A 19,141-nucleotide genomic window follows, 5' to 3' on the forward strand; every position below is an offset into this window, starting at 1 on the left:
GAGAGGAGGAAGCAGGCTCCCCTAGAGAGCAGAGAGCCCGATGCGGGGCTCGATCCCAGGACTCTGAGATCATGACCTGAGCCAAAGACAGCGGCTCAACCCACTGAGCCACCCAGGCGCCCCCTGAGTTCATTTTTTAACTCATTCATTCTACAGCAGCTACCAACATGCCTACTACATGCTGGGAGTGCAAGGATGGAAAGGTCTGTGCTGTGAAGGAGCTCAGTGTGGCTGGGGAGATAAAATACGGAGGCTGATGCACCATCAGGCACCCTGCACATGGATAACCCATTTGCTCTTTACAACAACCACACAAGTGGCATCCTATCATCGTCCCCATTTACAGATGAGGAAATGAGGTGTCAAAAGGTGGGCTACCACGTCTTGGATGAGATTGTACTGCTGGTCCATGGCAAAGCAGGAATTCACACTGAGTGGTCCAGCTCCCTGGCCTGCACTGCACATTCCAGCCCTTCCACCACGTCTCTCACTGGGGACAAGTGCTATGACAAGGGGTATCAACAAGGGAATCTGGGGACAGGGGGGTCGCTGACCAGCCTGAAGGACTGGAAAAGGCTTCACAGGAGAGTGTCACTGAGCTAGGATGGACGAGAGGAAACAAGTCCCAGCCCGTACAGAAGCCACTGACAGTTTTATGACGCCAATGCTTTGCTTCTGCTGTTCCCTCCACGGACGCAGCCTTTCCCCATAGTAGTGTGCTGCTTAGGTGGCTAATAGCCGGCTCTCTGAGGGAAATGCATGTGCGTACGGAGGTGGCTATGTAAGTTTATTGCAGATTTTACTGAGGGACACGTGTAAGGGACATATAGCACCCAATTTACATTACAGTAATATACCACACAACATTGGTTCTTACAAATTCTGTATCGCCAATGCTTGCGGCATCTCAGGCACCTCACTGAACGCTCGCACTGATTTTTGCCCTCCTCTTAGTCCAGAGCCAAGGACTACAGTCCCTACACAGGTGTTGCAGGACTGTTTTGTTTACAGGAACATGGAAGATGAGACGGAACAATGAGGATGCATATAGGACCTTCATGGGAGCAAGTCCACTGTGTGAGGTAATGGTTTTAAAATCCTGAAAGACTGTTTTCTCAATTTTTTGTGCAAGTCACACATTTAACTTTCTCCAACATTGTCTAGATGACGTCAGAGGCTCTAGGACACAACAAACTAAACCCTGACTGGTGGCTGTTTGCTGACGTCATGGAGTCAATGCCCCCTGCTGGCTGATTTCAAGCCACCAGCATAACCCGTGTTCCTGAAAGTGGAACTGGGAAGGGATGTGCATAGTGGAGTCTCGTTACGTAGTATTTTCTACTGCATAAAGAGCACAGACGTTCGTAAAATTAAAGTTAATAATATATTTTTGTTTTAAATACCTTGTATTTTTAATTTAATTAGTGTAACTATGAAAATACATGTAATTAGACTTTTTTTGGGTTCTTTCATATGTGTTTTTATATAGATTTACATATATATTGTGTTTTTTCCTTTATATAACATATATACATATATTTTTATTATACAGGTATTATATATAATACACACACAAACACACACACATAGGTGTTATCGCTTTGTTGTAATTTGACTTTTAACAGCTGTGTTTAATCACTGGCTTGTATATTTCCTATAAATTTGATGACTGACTCTGGTCCGCAACTGCCCCGCCTCTCCTCAGCCCTCTGGCCTGAAGGCCTGCTCTTCGGTGAAGCCCAGCTATCCCGAGCTCTGCTGCTAACCCAGATTGGCTCCCATCTGTGTCACAATCCTGTACTGCTCTTCTGTCGCCTGCACCCGAATCCCCAGCCAGACTGTGAGCCATCCTAACACCCAGACAGGTGATGTCACCCACTGCCCAGGCTTCTCCCCTCCCCAGAGAGGGAGTCTCGAGAGGGCGGCTGGTGGAAAGATGGGGCAGGACAAAGGCTTGCGTGTAGTCCGCAACTAGGGCCACATTTCCCACACAAATGTCATAAAAAGTAGCTGTCTGGGGGCTGGATTGCAGCTCTGTCCTGTGACAATCTCATGGCCACAGGACAAAGGTCCTGCTGCCTCAGGACACAGGAAGGGAAAACCAGGCTTTCTACACCAGAGAAATTAATCCAAAAAGAAACTGCTATCAGGTCCTCTTTTGTTTCTATCATGACTAGGGCTTTGCAAACCTTTTTAAATGAAGAGGGAGAGGGGAAAAGAATAGGCATGGGCGGTGCATTCAGATATCCACAGTCTCGACAATGTTTTGCAGAAAGGTGGGGTATGAGTACCTAACTGAACCTCTAGGAGTTAGAATTCCTAAAAGCCTCCAAGGTCGGAGAATTCATGAGTGGGGAACCCAACACTCCACATAGAAAACACAGCTGGGGAGGAATGGGGTTGCTAGTGACTCTGAAGCGGTTACAAATGAAGGCATTAGAGATAACAAAATAATAAAAGCAGCCCCCAAATAAAGAGGATGCCAACAGCAGCATGCATTCATTAGCTTGGTCCGGACTATCCAGACCACAGCCAGTGCGGCTGGTTTCAGCTTGTCACCTGCTGGGCAGAGCATGCTCAGCCCCATCCTCCCCGTAGCCAGATGCCCTCGTGTGAGCGGGAGGCCCTCCAACACCTGAGATTTCTCTACCTTCTCCGACACACTACTTGATTTGCACCTGCCTGCACCTCATCTCTCACCAAAGCCCCACACCCCTCCTGCCCACCTCACGCCCCCCCGCCCCGGAACCACCAGAAGGCAGTTTAAAGGACAGGATTCTTCATCTCCCTTTGTCTTTTTTCTCTTCCTATCTTTATCTGGGACCTTGCAGCTGGGCCTCCACTCCATCATCCTTTCTGCATTGTTCCCACAGGAGGGGCTTACGTTCATGTGCCCAGGTTCTAAAGTTGTCCTGGTTACAGGGGACAGCTACTGCTTCTGCTTGCCCACCATCCATGCCCTCCTCCTTCTGAAAATGGCACTGTGACTTTCCTTTGAGGAGCCACTTCTCACCAAGTCTGCAGGGCAGACCCTGACACCAGCTACAGAGGCAGACAAGAGACCTGCGCCTGACCAATGAGCACATTCCACTGGCACGGACACACGGTCAAGGATGGACAAATGACCCATCACTGTAAAAAGAGCCAAGGCAGGCCAGTAACATTCACCCCAGGATTTTGCTGGACCTGCTCAGAAGGTAGCACACTTTCTGCTGGTGTGGCCAAGTTAGCAGGGAAAATGAGTAAGCTTGAAGTTCCTGGGGGACAACTTTGCCACCACTGAGATGAGAGAGAGCCTACCTGAGATATGGAGAAAAACATGCCCACGGTACCTGGATCAGCACATGCCTGAAGCACACCCTCAACACTTTCGCTTGATGAGTCAAACAGTTTTACTTAAACCGGTTTGAGTGGACGCTGCATTACTTGCAAATGACAGAATTCCGATTTGCACAAGGTTCAGGGCAAGGTCCATAAGTGGTATTGGAGAAGCATGTCTACAAGTGTGTGTTTGGGTATGTTCACAAAACTCACCTACGCTCAAGCACTAGCTGAGGGAGCTTACCATACCATTAGCCCAGGAAAGATAAAAATACAAGGTGGGATCAGGGAAGAAAGGGGATAGGAATTTTTGTTGGAAATTTTCAAGGCCCGACTTAGGACGGCTATCGCAATCAAGAGCACCTGCAGGTCCCAGTGGCGAAGAGGAAAGGGCAGCATTTTAGGACCTTGGCGGACTCACCCTCATCTGTGATGGTGCCGCTGCTGGAGCCCCCACTGCTCTTGGACTGCCGATGGGAAGAGGAGGAGGACACTGAGGACTCGGCCGTGTGCCCTTTGGGTGAAGGGGAGGGCGTGAGCGTAGGCGAGGTGCTCTTGGAGGGAGTGGAAGTTCCAGACGGAGGTCTTTTGCTTGTCTCCAGCTTCTGCTGAAAAGAATAAGACAAATATGTAAGCCATCACCTGGAGGGTGGGGTGATGAAAACAGACACCCGGGAGGGAGCATGGGCGCTGTCTGACTCAGCAAGGAATCCAACCAGGATCTAACCAATCTAACTATGAAATCCACTTCAAAACACAGGCAAAGCAGCAACAGTATTGTCAGAACAGTCGCGGGAAAATCCTCCCCTGGGGCAGAGAGACAGGGTGGGGGGTAAGTAGGAGGGACCAAGAGGCCCCTGAGGAGCCTGGATCCTGTGTGCTAGTCCTGCCGTACGCTACCAGGATCGAGTCCTTGGCCAAGTCCTTTTCCTTCCCAGCCAACCCAGCTCTAGACGGATGTGTGGCTTATCAATACACAAAGTCCCTTTCTGCTCCTGACGTCCCTTCATCTCACTCAGTCACTGCCAACTTTCCATCAAAGAATACATCACTTTTCCCTTCTTTGTGTGTCATTTAGCTTTTAAAAAAGTACCTTTTTATTTTCAAATAATTTTAGACTTATAGAAGACTTAAAAGATAGAACAGAGCATCCCTGTGTACCCATCCGCCAGCTTCCCCTGATGTTAACAGCTTCCGTAACTATAGCATATCATCAAAATGACGAAATTAACAGTCACGCAATACTATTAGTTAATTGATGGACTTCATCCGGATTTCACTGGTGGTTCCACTTAATGTCCTGATTCTGGTCCAGGATCCCAAGTTGCACTGACTTTTCACATCTCTTTGATCTCCTCCAATCTGTGACAGCTCAGTCTTTCCTTGTTTTTCACGACCTTGACGCTGTCGAAGAGTCGAGGAGTTTGTAGAGTATCCCTTGGTTTGGGTCTATTTTCTCATAATTAGATTTGCTTACAGATTTGGGGGCTAATGACCCCAGAGGTAATGAGCCATTCTTACTGCATCACACCAGGAGTCTCAAAGTACCCATTTCTTATTACTGATAATGTTGACCTTCATCACTTAGTTAAGGTGGTGTCTGTCCGGTTTCTCCATGAAGTTGCTAACTTTTCCCTTTAAAATTAACAAATATTTGGGGGAAGGAGGGTAGATTTTGAGCTAAATACCTTGTTGCTCCCAGTAATGTTAGCATTTTTCAGTTGCTCTTATCTGCAGCGATTACTACCGTGATAGTCTAATGATATGAGATCTGCTATTTCCTTTACCTTTATTATTTGGAATTTTGTAAGAAAGAGTTGCTCATTTTCCCATTTATCCAGTTATTTATTTCTTATTGGTATGGGTTCATGGATATTAATGTTATTCTCTGGGCTATAATCTAATAACTATTGCTATTTATTTTATGGTGATTCAAAGTGTTCCAGTTTTGCCCACTGAGATCTTTCAGGTTGGCTCCTATGTCCTTTCAACATGCCCACCTTTTAAAAATTCTTTCTTTTTAAGGGCATCTCCTTAATTTCTGACACCATAAAATGCTTTAGGCTCGTCTTATATTTTCATTGACTCAGCACTGAAATAAACCACTTCTCCAAGGCCCTGGTCCCTTTCCTTAGAGAATGGTATTTAGAAACCAAAATCTGGGTACCAGGTTGGTCGTGGCTACTGGGATGTCACTGCTGGTAGGTCCTCAACAGACAGAGCAAGGAAATAAAGTACACTGAGCCATGTATACACATATCTACATTTACTCCTGTATCAATCTGTATACATATATATACACACACATATTTACAGGCACGCATTCCTGCTGATTCATACTGACACCTCTGACAACAGTCCAACAACCATGAGGTTTGTTGTAGCATTTCCCCTTCAATTTGATCTCTGACAGTTAAAAAGGGGACTCATTATATTTACTTATTTGATCAACCCTACTATAAAGTGGATATGTATACAAAATGTACGTGTAAAGTGGCTTCAGAATTTAAACCATACCCCTACAAGAAAAATATTTATCAACTAGAGTGCAGTGTATAGTTATTTATCTTTATTTGGCCTTACCATATCTACTCGACAGTTTCCCCCCAACCCCACCTCCCAAAGTGTGGTTATGTCAGTCATTTGTAATACAGTTAGATCTCTTGTCATGGTCTGCATTCCATCTTTGGTTCTTGGTTCATACTGTTTTTTAAAATTTGCATACAGCAGAAATAATTCAGCTGTGTGCAATTCTCTGGGTTTTGAGAAATGCCAAGTTGTGTACCATAGAATAACAGTTCCATCACCTCCAAATATCCCTTGTCCTGTCCTTTTCTAGTCAACCTGCCCCTCATCCCAACCCACAGAAATAAAGGATCCCTAAGGTTCCATCCCTAAGGTTTTGTCTTTCTAAAAAACTGCATAAATGGAATTATACAATATGCAGATTTGGGGGGGGGCTTGTGCAGCAAACTGCCTTGAAGATTTACTCAAGTTACTGCATGTGTTGACAGTGTGTTCCTTTCCACTGCTGAGCGGTGTCCCATCTCATGGACATACCAGTTAATTTATCCACTTACCTGTTGACGACATGTCTCCAGTTTGGCCTATTATGGAGAAAACTGCTAGAAACATTCACAAACAGATTTTGGCATGAACAGTTTTTGAAAATGCATTTGGGTAAATACCTAGGAGGGAGAGAGCCAGTTCGTATGGTAAGTGCATATTTAGTTTTATAAGAAACCGCCAAACATTTTCAAGGTGGCTGTGCTGTTTTGCATTCCTACTGGCATCTGAGTTCGAGTGGGTCCATATGCTCACCAACACTTATATCTTTAAATTTTTATTTTTAATTTAATTTAATTTAAAATTTTTTAAAAGATTTTATTTATTTATTTGACAGACAGAGATCACAAGTAGGCAGAGAGGCAGGCAGAGAGAGAGAGGAGGAAGCAGGCTCCCTCCAGAGCAGAGAGCCCGATGTGGGGCTCGATCCCAGGACCCTGGGATCATGACCCGAGCCGAAGGCAGAGGCTTTAACCCACTGAGCCACCCAAGCGCCCCTTTATTTTTAATTTTAGCCAGCCTAATAGGTATATAGTGCTATGTTGCTGTGGTTTTAATTTGCATTTTCCCCAATAGCTATTGTTCAACATTTTCCCATATGTTTGTTTACTATTTGTTTATTTTTGATGAAGTATCCATTTTGCATATTTTTTATAAATTGTTGTTTTATTGTTGAGTTAAAAAAAAATTTTTTTTAAGTAGGTTCCATGGCCAGTGTGGAGCCCAACACGGGCTTGAACTCAAGATCCTGAGATCAAGACCTGAGTTGACACATAACCGACTGAGCCATCCAGGTGCCCCTCTTACTGTTGAGTTTTGAAAGTTATTTATTCAGTAGTTTAACTAGGATATGGCTAGGCATCTTCTTTTTTATATTAATCCTATAGTGTTTTCTGAACTTCCTGGATCTGTGATTTGGCACTTATCATTAATTTGGGGAAATTTTCAGGTACTATTTTAAGATATTCTTTCCATCCTACCATTCTCTTTCTTTGTCTTCAGGGATTCTTATTACTTGTATGTGAGAATACTTGATATTATCCCATAACTGTTTTGTTCTTGTTGTTGTTGTTGTTAACTTCTTTTTTTCTTTGTGTTCCAGTTTGGGTGATTTCTTTTACCCTGTCTTCCACTTCATGGACTCTTTCTTTGGCGGTGTCAAGCATACTGAAGAGCCCATCAAAGGCCTGCCTATCTCTGCTACCTGTTTTCTATTTCTAGAGTTTTCACTTGATTCTTTTTTAGAACTTCTATCTATCTGCTGAAATAGCTGTATGATCTTCTATGCTCAAATTTTCCATTAGAGCCTTTAACAACTGTAGTTTTTTTAAATTCACTGCCAGGTAATTCCAAGACCTGTGTCATATCTGAGTCAGATTCTGATGACTGCTGTGTTTCTTGGGAGTGCAGTTTTTCATGGCTTTTTGTAAGCCTTGTACTTTTTGGTAAAGTTAGACATCTTGACTAGGATAGTAGAGGCAAAGATAAATAGTTTTAATACATGGAAGTGGGTATCCCTCTCCTGCTAAGCCTTTAATGCTCCTTATGACTACATCCCAGAGTGGAACAAGAATCCTTCTCTTAGATTTTGAAAGACTTTGTCATTTAGTTGCCTATATTGTTAATAAATTCTGCTTTTTTATAAAGAAGGACATTCAAGGACAGCTTCTGATAAGGCAGGAGATAATTAGTATATCCCATCTAAACAGATCTATCCCAGTCAAAGCAAAGAAAAATGATACTCTGGACCTTCTGGGCAGCATCATTTGGTGGGGGTGGGGGTGGGGGGCAGACAAATACACTTATTTGGGATGCTCTGAAATATCTGAACAATTCCCTATATTCCCAGTCAATATAGCAGACTGATTGCGTTAATGGCGTCATCTCAACTCCTCCTATGTAACTCTGTGAGTTCTCCTGTAGTGGGCATGCTGACTTGCTTAAACAACCTGATTGGTTTTCAACTCCTGCCTTTGGCTGTTGTCATGAGAACATATCTAAATTTGCTGTGGGCACACATGGCTCAGTTATCCTGATCACCCTGCCAACAACCAAATGTATAAGTGATACCCCCAGACCAGAAGGACTGACTAGCTAAGTTCAGACTGAAATGCTGACCTACAGGTTCACGAGCTAAAGAAATGCATTTTGTTTTAAACCACTAAGCTTTAGGGTAGGAACGGAGAGGCGACATACTCAGTGGGACTTTGGGCTCCCAGAGGTCTGGGGAGCACTGACCCACGCTCTGACTTCCCTGATGCTTTGTCTCCTCAGGTTCACTTCAGGCTGATTCGTGAAGATGCCAGAAGCCATGCCTTGCAAATATTCCACCATTATGGTGGTGCTTGTCTTCAGCCAAGTTCAAAAACCAGATTCAGGAGGCTCCTATTTTGAATACTGATTCCTAATCCTTCCTAGGGGAGTCTTTGACAAGTACTTCATGTCTCCATTTTGCTTCTGGAGCCTTTGACAGAAAGCCCACTCCTTGTGTCCTTTGATTTAGGGCAGTGGTTTCTAGAAGCCCTGGGTTGGGCTGGCTGCAGTACTCTCTGAGGGGAAATCAGAGTCCTCAGATCCTGTCTTGAAGAGTCATTCAGTGATGCTGGGTGCAGCCACAAAACCTGAATTTTTAGACAGCTCCCCAAGCATATTGCTAGGAGTATCAGGCGATCACGGAACTAGATAGTTTTCCCAATTTGTTTCCCAAATGCTTCTTTTCATACAATCTCCTTTGATCGGAATATATTTGTATATAGATTACATGTAATAGATGCAGCCAAGTGAGACAAGAGTTAACTTATAATTTAGATGCCTACCTATTTTGAACACCAGTTAAAGGAAAAGAAGCTAACAATATCTAACACGTCATAAGATCATCCAAATAGAAAAAGAAATATGTAAACAACAGAGAAGAGGAAAATTATATCAAAACCCAGACTAGAAGACTTACTTTGGTTAGTGGCTCTGAGTTTCCTAGCAGCAAAGACAAAAAGAGAACTATAATAATTATATAATTCTTTTTATCTGAAGGAAGAAAATATATGACAGGATCAGTAGAGACATTTTTCTAGAGCAGAATTCTAAAGGGAACTAATTATACAGACCCTATCACACATACAGTTTTTCAGTATAATGGAAAATATGCTAATGCATAGGGAGAAACTTTTTCTGGAACTATATTATAAAGGGAACCTAATTATATAAGTCTGACTGCAAAAAGAACCTTGAAAAACCAAAAGTTATGTAGCCAACAGTGGCGGGCAGAAAATAAAGACTATTTCTCATATATCCGTTAGAACATCATCTCTGGAGGCACTTCTGGGCAAGGGCCCAGGGGTGAGGCTTTCAGGTGATCCAACTTTTCTCAGGGAAAAAGCTTAAGACATCTAAAAAATATGAAGAGCGGGACAGTGCTTGGACGTGGGGTCCTCTCAGAGGATGAAATGGGCTACACTGAACCACTGGAGGGGGGCACCTGGCGGGCCACCTGGTAGAGGAGCCAATTTATACTCAACCACCAGGAACCCACACTTGGGTGGGGGCTTGGCTCACTCCAGTAACCAACTCAGGTGGAGTGGACAGATTCTAATGATACTAAAAAACTTCCCACTCCAGAGAGACAATTGCGGTTTCCTGTCCTTTGCAAACTCCATACAGAGACTAACAACATGTTGAGCACTCTTGGGCTGCGTCCATGAGGGAATGGTGCAGAGAGGCGAGGCTCCAACTCTGTCCTGTCTTCCAACCTTGCTTCAGCTCTCCCCCTCTGGAGGGCCTCACCCTGGAGCAGTCTTGCCCCTGCCCCACCCCTGACCCCTTCATGTGGCTCTTCATCCTTCAGACCCTCTGTAGGTGTCACTGCTGCCCTCAAGCTTGGGGAGTGGCCCCCATCTGTGCCCCCACAGCATCCCGCTCCTCACCACCAGAGTCCGCAGTGACAGTCTGAAAGCAGGCCCCCCACCCAGTTCACTGCCGCACCCCTACTGCCAGCAGTGCTAGGCACAAAGCAGCCACCCAGACCAGTGCCCAGTGGAGGAATATGGTGGGAGCACAACTACTCTCTCTGTTCATGTGAGCAGTTTCAGCTGCCACAGCCTCGCTGGGTGCCAGGGCCCCCCTCAAAATGCTCCAGCATGGGGCCGAGATCCGACCCTAGGCAGTCTTCTCCTGATCCCATCCTCCACACTTCTTGGCTCTAAGCTATGACCCAGTGTACACAGTGTGAGGCTGAATGAGGCACCCGGAGAGGGCCTGCAGATCAGGTGGGAGGCAGACGCCCATGTGCAGGGGGCCAAGGGCACAGGGTGGGACCCCAGGGATCGCCGGCATGATCCGGCCCTCCCCTGAAAGACCGGGAGCAGCCGGCCGTAAGGGGCCTGTCTTGAGTCCTCTCCCAGGACTGTGGCACTGCCCGTGTCCCCCCAGCACGTGGGCCATGTGAGGACAGAACCTATGAGTGTAACAGGAGGAGACAGGCAGAACACGCACCTTGCCGCTGGGACCGCCACTGCCTGCGGGGGAGACCGGGAGTTCAGACGAGCTGGACCCCGGTGCTGGCCCGGCGGGACTTGATTGGCGGCCGGGCTTCTGCTCCGACAAACCCGCAGCTTTTCTCCTCTGAGCAGCGATTTGGGACAGGACACTGTCTATGCCACCACCTGAGCAAAGAGGGACACATGTGACTGCCAGGGGTCCAGGGCCCGGAAACCGGGGTGTGGTGGACTTCGTGTGCTGACCTTGCGGAGCTGGAAATGCCCTTCCCAGACTCCCCCTTGACCCCATGTGTCTGCGGGCCCGGGCTGACCTCAAGAGGACTGTGCATGAAAACCAAAGGTGGCGACGACCCAGGGGCTGCCACCATGCTCTGAAGGCCTCACGGTGAGGTGTTGGGGGAGGCAGTGCGGGTACGATCGGCTTGTCCTCACGTTCCCTGGGCCACAGCCAGCTGGAGCAGCCTCCCGCAGGTACAGACGCCTGGCCCAGCCACCCACGGCAGCCCCCGTGCTAGTATGTGCCCTCCGACCCCCCACTTTCCAGAGCTGTGTCAAAAACTTCCTCACCGCAATACTCAGAGTGGACTATGATGTTCCCTCTCCCAGCTGCCCCAAACCCACTAGCAAGCTTGCATTATTATGAGAGGAAAGGGGAAGGGGACAACACCCAGGGCTAGAGAGGATCTGAGGGAGAGCACCGACCACCGACGTCGGGAAGTTGCAGCCAGGTGCTGCGTGTGGCTGTGAATATTTGTGCACGTATGAAAGTGCCATTCTGGAGGGCAAAGGGCAACGCTGTGAATTCACTGGAGACTCCTTGAGCCACATCGGGGAGGAAGACAGGATGTGGACAGTTGTTCCTGGGACCATCCACCAAGCAAGCGCGGGGGGCCGCCCACACCTGCAGCCCCACGGGACCCTCATGCCTCCCCTGAGTGGCCCTGCCTGGTACCCACCTGAGCGGTTATGCAGCTCCCCGCCATGCCTGCTCGAGCCCCCTACCCCGCTGGAGCCACCTGAGGAATGAGGTGAGTGGTTGAAGTTTCCAGAATTGGCGGGAGAGGTGGGGCTTCTGGAGAGAGATGGAAATTTAACAGGCCTGACAGGAGTCTGCAAGAATAAGGTGGGTGCTGTGGTTAGGGTCTGTTGCTCCCTCCTCTGGGCACACACGATCACAGCAGGGAGGGACCCGGATTCCTCTGGCTCACCCTAGCTGATGCCTGAGCCCAACACACCTCTGCCAACGAGTGCTCAGCCTGCCAGGCATCCCCTGAGAGGCGAGTTTACCTTTAGCCGCTGACAACCAGACCACCAGCTCAGGCTGAGCCCCTGTGACATCAGTCCCCGAATCACCCCACTTTCAGCATCACTCAACCCCCTCCCCCATAGCGCAGACTAGATGCCAGCCGGCCCTTCTCATTTCCTCCAGGGGCCAGGCTCTCACTCTCCCGCTAGAGACTTGCTGTTGCAATAGCCCCAGGAGGCAGCTGCGAGCAAGGGTCACCCCATTTTACAGAGAGATGGGGGTTCTCAGTTCTTTCAGTCACTCAACACAATGGCAGCGCAGGGTCCTAAATCGTCACTCTTGGTCTGCCATTTACTGATTCTATGATGTGGCGCCTACACGCAAGGGATAATCTCCTCAGGAGAGGGACTGCCTCAGGACATTACAGAGACACACAGAGGCCTACAGAGTCACAAGCCACCATGGGCAAAAAAGCTAGATGTTACACTCCTTGTGAGTATAAGAAAATACCAGCTGTGCATATAGTTGCCTCCTAGTGTTTGCTCCTGGTCATGGACCTCAACAATGACATCATGTGGAAGTTGGTTTGAAACCAAGAACCTAACTCCCCTTCATGGCCCAGGCCACAGAGCTGGGTGCGCTATGGCAGGTTACTTGCCCTCTCCAGGTCCCAGTCTCCTCATCTACTAAAGGGAGGGTTGGATTAGATCAGGTCTTCAGGCTGTGCTCTATGGAGCTCCAGAGCTCCAGAGAAAAGGCAGAGAAGAGGGGGCCCCCCAACTTCCATTCCCTTCACACCACATTTTAATCTGTTTATAAAGTAAGTCCCTTTGTAGGATTCATGAGACAAAAGGATAACACTCATTTAAAAGAAAACAAAACCTTCGACCTTGCCGGATTAGCAGGTCAGAGGTCCCTTCTGCCCACAGCACAACCCAACTTCAGGGAGCAGTGAGTGAATGTCAAAGCTCGTCCGCCAGGCGACTTACAGCATCGGTGCTCCCACCAGCCACGCCCACGGGGGCACCCCTGCCAGCTCTCTGGGGCAACACAGTCTTCACGGGCTCTGCCTTCCCACTGTGACATGTCCGGGACCGATCGGAGCTCCACAGCTCAAAACTGGAAGGGGGTAAGAAAGGGGGGATGACTGCCTTCAGCTTGTCACTCGGGAGTCTGGGGGAGGGGGCTCCGTTGCGAAGCTGAAAAAGAAAGGCTGTGGGTTAGACAAGCCCCAGTGGGGCTCTTCCAGAACTCTCCAGGTTTCTCCCGCTTCTCAGAGAATGGCACCTGCATCTACCCCCTCACCCCTCCCAACACACAACCTGCCAGAAACCCATGTGGTATCCTCTGCTCGCCTCCCAGCAACCAAGCAATACCCTCCTTTACTCTGCTCCAGTCCCCAGCTTCTTTTTTGTCCATGATAGCAGCTAGAACAGAGACAGAGGGGATGGGGAGATGGGGGGGGGGGGAGGGGGGGGGGGGGGGGGGGGAGGGAGAGCTGGGGGTCTCAGGAGGAAGGGGCAGGGCACGGCAGGGGGGACCGCGAGGCCCAGACAGGCTCTCTGTGAGCCCAGCAAAGATTCCCTTCCCCATCCCACCACACCCTTCCTACTCCAGCCACACCTCCCACTGCTGACATTTTTAACTGTAATTTTATATTTTGAAAATGTGATTTAGGGTTAGTATAAAATCCACACAATGATGACTGGTGGATTGTCAAGGAAAAGCATTCACACAGTCCACACTAACTTTAATTAAGAAAAGACAGTGGACTTGGTGCCAGATGGCGCTTTGCAGGGAAGGGCAACCCACAGCTAAACCTGCCTCAGGAGCCGGGCACTCGTGCATCTCCACTAGGACGGCTGCAAACGCCCACTGGGCAGGGCTCCCTGGCCATCCTCCATCTGCCCAGGGGCAGCCCAGCATGCTGGTGCCTTCCACCAGGCATTAGGAGGTGGGATGGGGAAGCGCCACGGCAGGTGGTGGCTGGGCAACCTGGGTCCCACCCTGGCTGCCCCGAGCTCTTCTGAGAGTCTGTGAAAAGGGCTGTCCCGTCAGGACCTCAGCAACTCAGCCAGCAACGAGGGTCAGACTAGAAGCGGACTAGGGATGCACCCTGCTGCAATGCCCTCACCCCTCAAAAGGCATTTTCACTCCTTGAGGTCAGAGTCTAAATTGTTGCAAACTTTCTGGAAGGCATGACAATGCCCACTGACCACTGACCCAGAAATCCTATTTCTAAAGGTTTACCCCCAAGGAAACAGTCGGGCAAGCAGGGGAAACTGAGGCATAAGAATATTCATCAGATCTGTGAAAACGACAACTAAAACCCCAAAGTCCAACAGGTGAGCCCTCACTGGTCTGTGAGGCACAGTCCCATGACGAACTACTTGACGTGATCTGGCTAACGAGTGTTTAATGGCATGCGACAGATGGTCAGACGAACTGTTAGTTAGGTCAGGCTCAGCACAGCATAGGGAAGAGAACAGTGCCGACCTCACAGGGGTGCTGGGGAGGCTGAATGGGCGAACATATGTTAAGTGCTCCTAATGGTGGCCGGCCCTTAGTAAGAGCTGTGAGACGTATTTGCCGCTGTCATATAGGGACGCGATACACTCGTAGAGGCTAAAATACGGCTAGAAAAATACTCAAAAGATACAAAGCACAAAATGTCGTCATGATCCTGTGTGTCATCAAAGGTGATTTTATGTTTCTTCTTTATACTCAACTGCATCTTCCAAAATCTTGGCAACAGCCCTTCTCATACAAAAGTAGCTGCTGCTGCTGCTGCTTAATGAGATTAGCAAGTGTCCGGCAGCACAAGCGCCTACCTTGGTAAACTGGTCTAGAGATAGGGATTCATACCTATCGCACAGCAGGACAGGGCCGAAAGAGCAGATCCCTCAGCACTTGGCTCCAGGTGCCACGGGTCCCTGAGGCAGCTGAGGCCCTCACTGGGGAAGCTTCTGCTCCCTTCTCCTCTCCAATACTACCCTCTCCTGGTCAGCCTTCAGATTAGGGTCCTAGAGCTAAATGGACTTCAGTTCAACCCCAACCAGGAGGCTCTCATTTCAAACAGAAGCACATGATGTCCAGAGAGGGGAAGTCATAAGTCCAAGGTCACACAGCAGATAATTGTGAGCTCCTTCTGGGCCAGGCGCTATGCTAAGAACTTCCTGGGGATAAACTTATTCAAACAAACAACCATGAGGGATAGCGTCCCTTAAGTCAGAGACTGCCAGCTGTCCCCCAGTACCCGTCTTCCACATCTTCCTCAGTAGACACCCCTGACACTATGATGAGACACAGCCACCTGGAACAGAGACTGCATTTCCCAGCCTCCTGTGCAGTGACTCCCACATGACTGCATGCTGGCCGACCTGACATAAGCAGAAGTGGTATGTGGGTTCCCAGGAAACTTTAAAGACACGTGGTATGTGCCCGCAGCCGCTTGTCTCTCCCCTCATCTCTCCTGCTAGCTCGAATGGCCACAGCTCTGGCAGCCGTCTAGGTAACAGAAGCCAAGTATGGGTAGAAGGAAGCATGTCCCTAATTCCATGGGTCAACGTACCAGTCCTGAGCTGCACTTGAGAAAAATAAGCTGCTGTCTCGTCTATGCCACTGTCATTTGAGGACTTTCTGGTATTCATGGCCAAAACTAATCCTGACCCATCTCTAGTTCACAGATGAAGAGACAGAGGCCTCTCAGGCTGCAAGCACAGCCTCCGCCATGACTCCTCTCCTCCTGCCTCCTCCCCACAGCCAAAACAGTGAGTCCAATGTCCCCCATCAAGTCCCACCGTTCAAAGCCCTGTCCTTAGTGCTGCCTCCCTGCAAACGCCATCAGGGCTGATATCTGGCCACTGAGCACCAGCGCAGCCTTACCCATGGCTTCTGGCTGGCATCTGTTCCCCCCCTCAGTGCCAGAGCTGTGACCAGGGTCACATGTTTTGATATCAACCCCATCTGTGACCACCACAAAGACAGACACATGTCTATATCCAGCCTTGTAAATCAATCAACTCATGACTGGTAGAGACCTGAAATGCTTTTAGAAAAGCCCCACACTCACCATGGTGGTCAATAACACATCTTCTTTGTCTCCTCTCGTGCTCCCAGGACCTGAGAGACAAATGGAAATTTCCTGAAATGATCCCCCCTCCAACTCCAAACAAGTTCACGGCATGAGGAAGAGTGACAAGGTCAGTATTCACCCTGGAAAACCAACTCTCCTGAGTGATTTAATATTTAATAATAATTGGTATTCAATATCTGAACAGAAGGAAAAAATTTAAAAGGTATCTCTCAAAGCATGTTTTCAGCTTTTCCATAAACCACTGCCATGCGAGTCAGACAGCGGAGGACCCAGCTCAATAGTCTGTCTCAAACAGCGCTGCTGAAGGAGCTCGTCTCGGGCCTGGGAGTCTGGTAGAAGGGATGTGATTTAATCAATTGTCCAATCAGTGTGGGACTCTCCTTCGATCCCCTGGCAAAGTCATCCAATCTGTTGAACATCTCCAGTGGTGGGAAGTCCATTACCTACCCCACAAACCCCCACCAGATAACTCTATAAAATTCTATTTTAAAACCTTCCAGTGCCAGAGACCAATCATCCTGGACAGGTGGGAAAAGCACCTATCAGAGGCAAGAGACAGGCAGGGCCTGGCCTCTGGTCCCTCAGCAGGGTGTGTGGGACCAAGGCCAGGGACTCTCACCACCACCATCCCCATTCTACCATGCTGACTGCACTGGTGTCCCTGCCTCTCAGTCCTTCCCCAGACCAGCCACTCTGCTCCTGTGTCACATCCCAATAAGCATCTCCCTTCTGACATCAGCCCAGGAGATAGGACAAAAGGCAGAGAATTTGGGTCTGACCATTCTGAGAATTCTACAGCACATGCAGTGTTTTCTTACCATTCTCTTTCATGGTAGGGGCGACAGCCTGAAGCCCCAGGCGGCTTAGCTTATCCTGGGGGGCCGCCCGCATCGTGGAGTCCAGTGCTGACTCTGGCTCATCACAGAAAGGCAAAGGCTGGTTGCTGGAGAGCCCGCGGGGCAGGGTCTGCGTCAGTTTGAGCTTCCGGAACCGATTGGACATTCGGTTCCACCAGGACTGCCAAGGAAATGCAGAGCAGAGGTCATGCTCCAGGAACACCCAGCCTGGGGGTGGTGACTACACTTTACACAGGCTTCCCCTCTGCTCCCCGGGCGCATGACATGTTCTCCCAAACAGCCACCACACCCTCTCTCACAAAGCCATGGTTCTTTCTAAATCCTTTCTGACTCAGCTCTTAGGGGCCCACCTCCGATGGGCGACCCTATCTGCCACCCCTCATCTCACCAATCTCCACCTCACACAGATCGAGAATTGGAGACCCAGATGGGGTGCCCACTTGCTTGGAGTCTTATAGCGAGTCAGAGACAGACAGATGGACAAGAGGTGATGCCAAACACGGTAACATCAGTCACTGTGTAACCTCCTCCCCTGATTCCCGTGAGTGTGAGAGGTGTCGGGTGTCCACAGCAAGGCCTGGGGAGCCTGCTCCAGCAGCTGATGTCCCCCCACCGAGAGAGAGGGGACCGGTACCACCCCCCAGGGTGTCCCATAACCCTGGGACACACCGGGAGGGGAGGCCAGGAGGGCGCGGCTGAGACGGCAGTGAGGATGGGGCTGCAGGAACCTCCGCGAATGACAGACCTGGGGCTTGCGTGAGCGATGCACAGGAACAGGGGGCTGAGCATGCAGATCACGGAGGTGCCAGAACCCCAGACAGGATGGCGGAGAGAGAAGGTGGATTTCAGGCAAGTAGAGAAGACGGGGAGCATGAGAAATTCAAAGAAGAATACTCGGCTTGCAGTTAGAAATGAGCAACTGGAGGTCATTCTGGAATTTCCAGAAAGCCATGGATGCAGGCCCATGGGCAGCGGGGAGACCCGAGAACAGCACCAGCAGCAGTATCCCACGTGCAGACACAGACGCCGCACACACATGGCCTGGGAGGAGAGGCATTTGGATCCTGCCCATACCCGCCATGCTCACTGCTCACCCCCAGTTTACTTCCCGCTCCTGCTGGGCCGCCCTCACCCTAGCCAAAACCAGCCTGGCGTCAGCAGGAAGCGGCAGGCATCCCACAGCCTGTCAGCCTAGCTCTCTCTCTAGCCCTTGAGGACAGGAAAAGGCCAACCTTAAGCCCGCCTTTGTCATCCGGCAGCACTGGGACACTCCAGGGCTGTCGAGCCTTCGAGTGGGGCGGAGGCGGTGGGTGGCTGGGCCGGCCTTTGTCTTTAGTCACCTGCATGCAGACAGATGCCAGCAGTCGAACAAGTTCCGTGTCTATGGACACAAAAGGCAGCGCTTTACCTGCAAATACGTCCGTTGGGCCACGGAGGGGAGGGGGGTCAAGGAGACCCCGCTTGGCCTCAAAACTCAACTCCGTGGCTCCAGCATCTGGGTCACTCCAGGAGTGAGGCCCGGCTCCCTCCATCTAGCCATCAGAAGGCGGCAAACAGGCTGGCAGGGCTCAAGCCACTTCACCAGAAGGAAAAACCAGGAGTCGTCTCCCCACAGAAAGACCGACGGGCAGCACAGTTTAAGAGGACAGACTCTGCAGCCAACGGCGGGGGCCTCGGTTCTGCCTCTGCCCCTCCCCGGCTGTACAACGGCTGGTGAGTGAGTCTCTGGGTCTCTGGAAAGGGCGGCCAGTAGGCACCACGTGAAGGCATGTGGAGGATTCAAGGGAATTCCTGCCTAAGGTAAGTGCTTAAGAGAGGTCGGGTCTTGTTATTGTTACCTGGGCTACCAAAACAAAACAACAACGCTATAAGTGAAACTGACAAGAAAACACTACAAACTATTAAGTGTTTTCCTCTTGATAGCTGTTTCTTTTTTTCTATCCAAGTGTTCAATAATAAGCATGTGTTTCTTTGAAAATTTCAGGCAAAAAGTTTATCTAAAAAAACTCACTAGGAAAAAAAATTGACTAGCGAGAGACTGTCTCAGTGCACAAGAGGGTAG

The 19,141-nt window shown here is 49.4% G+C and overlaps 1 protein-coding gene across 1 annotated transcript in view; it reads right to left on the minus strand.

Moving 5' to 3' along the window:
* The window catches only part of LOC111146212 (ankyrin repeat and sterile alpha motif domain containing 6), a 46,076-nt gene that overhangs the window by 15,944 nt on the left and 10,991 nt on the right, over nucleotides 1–19,141 (minus strand). The window contains exons 6-12 of the mRNA XM_022501655.1: nucleotides 18,312–18,460; nucleotides 17,041–17,239; nucleotides 16,199–16,248; nucleotides 13,116–13,325; nucleotides 11,837–11,990; nucleotides 10,876–11,045; nucleotides 3,743–3,926 (exon numbers count right to left, since the gene is read on the minus strand). Coding sequence (XP_022357363.1) covers nucleotides 3,743–3,926; nucleotides 10,876–11,045; nucleotides 11,837–11,990; nucleotides 13,116–13,325; nucleotides 16,199–16,248; nucleotides 17,041–17,239; nucleotides 18,312–18,460 — 1,116 coding nt within the window. The remainder of the gene's footprint in view (nucleotides 1–3,742; nucleotides 3,927–10,875; nucleotides 11,046–11,836; nucleotides 11,991–13,115; nucleotides 13,326–16,198; nucleotides 16,249–17,040; nucleotides 17,240–18,311; nucleotides 18,461–19,141) is intronic.

Source organism: Enhydra lutris, unplaced genomic scaffold (assembly GCF_002288905.1).
Source record: "Enhydra lutris kenyoni isolate GAN:26980312 unplaced genomic scaffold, ASM228890v2 scaffoldscaffold13, whole genome shotgun sequence".
NCBI lineage: Eukaryota > Metazoa > Chordata > Mammalia > Carnivora > Mustelidae > Enhydra > Enhydra lutris.